General features: G+C 37.9%; 1 protein-coding gene across 2 annotated transcripts in view; it reads left to right on the forward strand.

Annotated features, from left to right (window-relative positions):
* Vsig1 (V-set and immunoglobulin domain containing 1) overlaps positions 1-5,767 on the forward strand; it is a 37,055-nt gene extending 31,288 nt beyond the window's left edge. For both annotated transcript variants that reach the window (XM_010603048.1, XM_010603047.2), the window contains 4 exons: positions 968-1,123; positions 1,484-1,603; positions 4,340-4,475; positions 5,297-5,767. In XM_010603048.1, coding sequence (XP_010601350.1) covers positions 968-1,123; positions 1,484-1,603; positions 4,340-4,475; positions 5,297-5,594 — 710 coding nt within the window. In that variant the 3' untranslated portion in view covers positions 5,595-5,767. The remainder of the gene's footprint in view (positions 1-967; positions 1,124-1,483; positions 1,604-4,339; positions 4,476-5,296) is intronic.
* Positions 5,768-8,307: the final 2,540 nt, after the last annotated feature.

Genomic DNA, 8,307 nt, shown 5'->3' on the forward strand with positions numbered 1-8,307 from the left:
TCACCATATATCCAACTCTCTTCCTTACGCCCCATATCCAGTTGGTCACCAAATCCTGTTGACTCTTTCTAATATTCCTAATAGCGTTTGAGCCTGTCTCCTCTTCCCCTTTGTTTCAGCTACCCATAATGCCAGAGTGATCCATCGAAAATGTTAAAATGACCATCATCAGCACTCTACTTAGATTTATTCCATGGTCTCCCTGCGCTCAGTATAAAATACATGGACTACAAAAGTTTCCAAATGGGCCCTGATTCCTCTATAATCTCATCTGCAGTCACATCCCTTACCCTGATTCAGAACTGCACCAAACTTGGTTTTGAATCTCTGATGCCTAGTCTGGTGCTGAGCACACAGAAAGCATATAGCTAAATGCTTGCTGAGTAAATGAGGAATACAGATTGCAGTGTCATGTAGCACACATCTCAAATGGGCTTCCCTTATTGATTAGGGAGGGACACAAGCAAATTCAAACCTTCCAACTGTTGCATATCACCCACAGATGAATAAAAGAAAAAAAGACTTATAAAGGAATAAAAAATACAGTATTAATAAAATTTAAAAAGAATAAAAACTAGATTATTTAAAAATATTTGAGTTCTAGTTTCCTTTAAGACTACTTTAGCTATGTTCCTAGTCATTTAGTGTCTGCCTACATTTGACTGTTTTAATGAAGGCATATTTTAAGGCATAATGCTGAAATTCATGGTTATAAGTCTGGGAGGAGACAGAGAAGACACTATTTGAATCTTAATGGCCTCCTGTCTACAGGGTCCCCTCAACCTGAAGTGCTCTACTCCCATCTGCTGGTACAACTAGAAAGCTGTCAAAATCAGTCTGCATAGATAAATAAATAAATAAATAAATAAATAAATGCATTCTGTAAAATGAAAGTGAGGAAGTGACTTTGTTGTCATGGGCTGCCATTCACCTTGCAGGAGTTTTACTCTTTGTTATTGTCTTACAGTCAAACCTTCTAAGCCTTTTTGTAGCCTCCAAGGAAGTCCAGAAACAGGCCATACTATTTCTCTTTCTTGCCTCTCTGCAATTGGAACACCATCTCCTGTGTACTATTGGTATAAACTTGAGGGAAGAAACACTGTGCCAGTGAAAGAAAGCTTCAGTAAGTATCACCTTTGGCAGTCCCTGTCAATGCTTGGTGTTTGAGGTTAACAAGTATGTGACCAGCCGCTTGTCCTTAGTGTTCAATCTTCTCTTTTTCTTGAAAAGGGAGTGAAATTTAAAAAGATTATCCATTTCCTAACATGATGATTCTGGTATGGTCTAACCCCAAACTTGTACAGGGCAGGGGAGAGGTGGTGAGTATGGAAGGAATAGCCATGGTCCTAGCAGGCCCTAGTTGGACATCACAAGAAAGCGAGGCCAATGTGGGGGAAATGGGTGGGCAATGAATAATCTGTTACAATGACATGATCTGTACCCAATTAAAAGGTCTTCAAAGTCTGTTTCCTGGTTTTGACAGATCCAGTCACTGGGATTTTGGTTATTGGAAATCTGACAAATTTTGAAGAAGGGTATTACCAATGTACTGCCATCAACAAACTTGGCAATAGTTCCTGTGAAATTGATCTAACCTCTTCATGTGAGTTGATCCCACAACTTTATAACAGTTTCTCTTTGAGTCAAGTAGTCCACTCTGTAAACCAAATAAATTATTTAGGATCTCTTGTTAGTCCTTCCTGCCTTTCTTGAGAGTGGTGTGCCTTATTTAGCAGCAGTATTATCATTATGTGCCAGATACTTGGCCAGGTGCTATATGAGCATTATCTCATTCAACCCTCCCATACATCCAACCTAGGGAGGGCACAATATATTTTTAGCTATATTTTATTGAAGAAGTAACTGAATCCAGCTCCTTGAACTTGCCCAACATCATTCTGTTCATAAGTGGCCGAGCCAACTAATATACCTCTAAAACTTCAATCTTCCAGTTCAAAGATGCTTACTTACTCTCTAAGTGTAATACTTATGGGCCCTGGAATTAGCAAACTGGGCAAATCCAGGGCAAACTCTTATGTGAGATGTCCTACTGAGCTTCTTGACAATCACTAAATAACACTTAGGGTCTTGTTATCTATTAATTTTTCTGACATACTTTGAATTCGTAGTTTTAATGTATGCCATATCCAGGAGTGTCAAATTCTGTCAGATTACTACTCTTCTTATGAAGGTGAGCTTTCTTCTTTATTTGTTCTGAAACGCATTCCTTTATATTCTCATGTCACTTCCAGCTTTCCCCCCAGGATGTTTTGATGTTTTTAGATCACTCCCAGGCCCTTTCTGCCTTCCCAGAGATATAATCATGTTGTAGATATATAGACACATAGGATTTATATTTGAGTCTTGCTTCCTTTCTAATCTTCCAGTGATATACAGTGTTTGCCTGTCTTCCTACCTCCATTCCTCCCCTCTTCAATCCCTTACACCTCCCTCCCTCCTTCCTTTCTTTCCTTCCTCCCTTCTTTTCTCCCCCTTCTCTTCTTTCCTTCTTCCCTCCCTCCCTTCCTTTCCTTCTTCCTCCCTTTCCTTCCTGTCCCTTTCTTGCCTGCCTTCCTGCCTTCCTTTCCCTCCTTCCTTCCTTCCTTCCTTCCTTCCTTCCTTCCTTCCTTCCATGCTTTCTACCTTCTCTCCTTCCTTCTATCTGGAAGCATTTATTGAATGTCTTCTGTGTGTCAGGGGCTGTTCTAAGTGAGAGAGATACTGGATATATTCTATGCTCAAGAAATTCACAGTTCAGCTATAGACCAATAAAAACTAAATTGTGCTAGATGCCACAATAGAGATCTGCAGAGTCTACTAGGACACTAAAGAAGTAACAATTATGCTTATAGATTGAGGGACAGCTTTGCCAACCAAGTACTATCTTAGTTGCCCCTTGAAGGAACTTGTGAAGCCTGTTTTTTATCTATAAAATGGGGATGATGAGGGATAAAAGCAGAGCTGCAGACATAGAAAGACAACAAGTCTGTGGTGCACAAAGAGGGAAGAGAACTCCAGAAAGGTTGTTTCTGACAGAAAAAAACAACTTAAAAAACAGATATCTGATGCATTTGAAGCTATTGAAAATAATTTAATGATTTTCTGGAAGTTTTCAAATTACTGATGATGCATTAAAAATGTAAACAAATCCCCCAAATGAGGCAATTATTAATGCTGGGAATTTTTTAGAAAAAATGCTGTGCAAGGAAGAATCACAGTATACTATGTGCTTCAGCTGAGAACAATATTTACACAGTCATAATACTGCAATTTTGATTTAACTAAAACTTGTGATGTAACTATATTAGGAGAGTGTGATGGGGCTTCAGGGGAAGTAAATCTCCAACTTCCAGAGTAGGAAGTAAAAAGGGAATATGGAAGATTGAAAAAGGCAGGCCATACTGGGACAAGCATAATAGAACCATGGGGCCAAGATTTTAAAAAAAGGATCCAGAGTGGTTGCCATTACTGAATGGGACTCAAAAATAGGGATAAGTGGGTTAGGGACTGCTGTGTTTGTTAGTTTAGAGCGATTTAACTTTCAAAAGTATTCACATGTGGGCCGGGGATTTAGCTCAGTGGTTCTGCCACCTGCCTCGCAAGTACAAGGTCCCGAGTTTGATCCCTGGCACACCCCCCCCAATTCACATGTACTCCTTTATTCATAAAATTTTAAAGGATTCATTAGGCAACTCAGTCACTCATCTGAATATTAATTATTCATCCTTCTTTGAGGTTAAGCGGACATGCACTGGCTAGCTTATGACCCAGACGTACTCTCAAAGGGACAACACCTCCAGGCTTGAAGGTCTGGTGCTCAGCTGGATTGTCTCACATTAATTAAAAATGTTCATAGACTGATGTAATAAGACTTTTTAGTGAAGTGACCATATCCCTTCCCAGTGGCCACAAAGCCCTAGACTCTGTGGTGAGCACAGAGTGTATGAAGAGGAAAAGTTTTAAGGACTTGTTCACCCATGCACTGGGAAAATCTGGTGAAATGTTTTTGCTGTCACAGAGGCATATTTCTGGTGTTCACACTGCCCTTCCTTCTCTAAATCCCTTTAGAAAGCAACCTTGCCTGCCCAAATTGGTTCTTTTCTTATATGTATGTCAGTGGTTAACTACATAGTTAAGACAGTAACTTTTCTTCAAGGCAGTCATTTTTCTTTAGATGCTATGAATCCATCCAGCAGAGTTCTAGGGGTTTCTACTTCCCTAACCTGTACAAGTAACTATCCTGCTATGTGAATGTTCCAAATGTTCTCCACTAGTGGAATGCATGTGTACAAGGTGACAGTATGTTCTAATTTACTAATTGGCTGCCTGAATCTTCCAGATCCAGAAGCTGGGATCATCATTGGGGCCTTAGTTGGCATCCTGCTAGGCGCTGCCATCATCATTGCTGTGGTGTACTTTGCTAGAACCAAGGCAAAGGAAAAGAAGAGGCATTCTAAATCCACCACAGAGCTTGAGTAAGCCCTTTATTTGACTGAATAAAAACATTTCTCAGGCATATCTCTCTAAGTCAGCTCTTTCTAAGCACCCCTTATAACATAAAATACTAGAGGTCTCATCTTTCTGCTTGCTTTCTATTCTTCTACAAAAACAATGATCGTGATTACAATTTGCTGAGTGAGAATATGTTCTAAGCACTTTATGCATATGGACTCATTTAACCATTACAACAACCTTTCTAAAACCAATAAAATGTTTTATGATACAGTGTTACTGTGTTTGACTTTATCAACATAGTTATAAATATAGCTTTTTTTTTTAATAGATTGAGCCCCATGAATGCAAAAGTGCCTATGGCCCACAGAAGTCAGAATGTGGCCTTCCCACAACTCAGGCTCTTAACCACTCTGCTGTTTATTCTCTAGTGTAGATCATACTCATTCATTTGTTCATTTTGCCATTTCCTTGCTTCCACAACTCTATTGGGCACCAAGCAGGTGCCACATATTGTACTAAATGGAGTCGGAGATAGAGACACATCAGAGCTATGGATTTAGTCCTTAATAGACCAAATCTAAGACCTTACTAGCTTCTTAAACTTTTTTCCTTATCATTTTCCCATCTTTTAAACATGGTTTGATTTTCTTGAACTTTCATCATATTTGAGACCTAACCTTTCTAAACCCCAAAATGAACACATGTAGTGAATCAAAATAGAATTAACAGACATTCTGAACAGTCTGGGACCTACATTACTGATGCTGCAGTGTATATCACTCCATGTGAAATTTCAATGTTAGCATTTCCCTTACTGTTTTCTGGGTGTTCTTTCTTGCAGACCAATGACAAAGACAAGCCAAGTGAGAGAAACTGAAACAATGCCAGCTGAAGACACCACCCAGCTGGAAGCAACACTGCCATCCTCCATTCATGAAAATGAGCCCGCTGCCACCTCGGGGCCAGACCATGAGCCTTTTCCACAACCAGACTCTTCCGCAGCACCTGTGCGTGTGCCTGAACTTAAGATAGAGCTGCAGCCACAGCCAGTGCCAGAGCCGGAGCCAGAGGTGGAACAAGAGCCTGTGGCAGTAGTTGAGCCCCAGTGTGATGAGGAAAAGGGTGTGGTTAAGACATAGACTACACCTCTAAGTACAGCATTCATCACTAAGGAACCTGTTACTAGCATTTGAAATTCAGTTGACCTAACCAATCCCCACCTTCTCTCTACATTCAGACCAACTCTCTTCCAACATAGTGCTCATTCTTACCATCAATCCCAATAAACGGATCAAGTTAACTGCTAAATAAATGCAAGGGTTCCTTTATTATTATTATAGAATACTTAAAATTGTACTAACATGTAAGCATAACAAATGACAAGGCAAGTGATTCCTAACACAATTGAAAGAGTTTTGCAACATCAAACATTTCATTGCAAAAAATCTTGGTTCTCTTATTTTTCATCTATTTTGTTGTGTTCCACACGCACACATGACAAAGTAGTATTAATTAGATTCAATATAATATATAGGATTAGTTTTCTGGCTTTCCTATTCATTTTTATATTTACTACTAAGGAAAGAATTCAAGCACATAGCTCATAGATTAGGAAGACATTCTCCACAAACATCAGAGAATATATAAAGAAAAGGTACACATTATTTGGTACATAGCATTTAAAGCCAAATCATACAATTGATGCTTCATGTATCATGTTATATTTCCCAAGGAATCACCCTGGTGCCCAATATCTGACCATAACAAATTCTGAAAATAATCTAATTTTTAAGTGCCAAATGACATATACAGGCAAATGATTTCAAATACAATTTCCTTCAGTAAATACAAAGTGCTGATATCATAAGTGATGTAGAATTTAGCTTTGAATAAGCTATGATGTTATCACTGTAACTGATGCTACTTACTTTGAGGGAGAAGACTAAGAAGGTGTTCTAAATGAACACAAGGTCTGTTTGAGATAATCTCAACGAATTATTTAAATAGTCCATTTTACTATTGGTAGATTCCACAGTAATGAAGCAAATTTATTCTTGTGTAAATGCTAGATATTAGCTAAGATGCATTGATAGCTGCTCTTCAACTGTTACAAAGCTTTTTCATGATCATATTTCACTCATATCACACCTTGAAGAAATTTATAGGTAGACTTTTTCATAGTGTAATCAATTATATTTTAAATCTTATTTCAAAGCTCAATAATGATTTTTAAGATAAATCTTTTTCACGTAAATATTTTAATAAGCAACTTTCTTGACATGTAATGTATGCACAGTAAACTGCACCCTTTTTAAGTGTATAATTTGATGTTTTCACAGTCGTACGCACTCATGAAACCATCATACCCATCTGGATAGAACATCCATAAGCCCAAAATGGTTCTCCCATGCTCTTTTGTGCAATTCCATTGTGCCTTAGACTTCAGCGACCACTGATTTATTTTTCATAGAGATTATCTTTCCCTTTTCTTGACCTTCATACAAATGGGATCATACAGTATGTGTGTGTGTGTGTGTGTGTGTGTGTGTGTGTCTGTGTGTGTGTGTGAGAGACTTCTAAGATGAAGCTTTTTCAAGTGAGGTAATGAATCTCAAACTTATCACATCTTTTTACATTTTCATGTAAAAGATTTTCTTTTTTTCCCCGTTAAGTTTATTGGTATTTCTTAGGTACAAAGTACAGTTACATTCATCATTGGGATCTTGTACCTTTACATGATGTATCTTGGTTATTTTTTCTCCATTCCCCTGCTCTCCCTTCACCCCCTCCACCCTTCCCTATTTACAAAGACTTTGTTTCCATTTTTTCCTTTTCTCATTTTTTCTTTTCCCTTCTTTCCGTTCCCCTACCCTTCCCACTTCCACTAATCCTTTTGCCCTTTTATTCCTATTTCACATTATCAATTATACAATTTGAACCTTATTTACACTCATGTAAAAGATTTTCTTTAAATTGCAAACTCCTTTCTATATAGATCACACATATACCAAATTGAGGAATAATGTTTAGGTTTGATGGAAATAAAAATTACATGTCTAGAGTCATGGAGAGAGTAGTCAGCAAGCTTTAACTTATGTATTTTCTTTATTGTGTCAGTTTGTAACCATTCTCAGGGATATTTGAAGCATCTGCAATTCCATTCACAGAAAATAACAAACTATATGACATATACTGAATAGTACAGGAAGTAAAATGATGATCTGAAGAATAGCCTAATATTTAGACATTAAAAACTAACCACCAACAGTATAAAAAAAGTCAATGACCAGAATGTCTAAGTAGCTGGGTCATTTATCCCTTCCACTTTTAAGATATAGGCAAATCATAAGACTGACATATAATAGTCAATACTAAGTCCAACATTTCTGATGAATCATTGCTAACCAGGAAGGCACTACTGGTCTTATAGAATCTTGTCCTTATTAACACTGTTCTGTTCAACATATGGATGAGTAGGTTGATCAATGGTTTTTAACCTTTTTGTAGTTCTGGATTACCTTGAGAATCTCCTGAAAAATACTTACACATAAAGTATCACACACAATTTCAGATGGGTTACAGGCTGCCTGAATCCAAGATTAAATAGTTACTTACACAAAAACACAGCAGTCATACTTATTAAACTTGTGAATTACACAAATAGACAAAAATGCCTGGATTTGAAAATACACATAGAGTACATGTTGTCCAGCTGGGCAAGTACATACCTTTGGATTTTTACTCAGTCCCATTCCTGGCCTTTGCAGTGCCTTATTTTCCAGACACCCAAGATTCCTATGCTCTTACTAGCTCAGTGACCTAGAGGTCTGTATCCCTCAGGCAAGATTCATT

Source organism: Fukomys damarensis, unplaced genomic scaffold (genome assembly GCF_012274545.1).
Source record: "Fukomys damarensis isolate Sample0158 unplaced genomic scaffold, DMR_v1.0_HiC HiC_scaffold_39, whole genome shotgun sequence".
Lineage (NCBI taxonomy): Eukaryota > Metazoa > Chordata > Mammalia > Rodentia > Bathyergidae > Fukomys > Fukomys damarensis.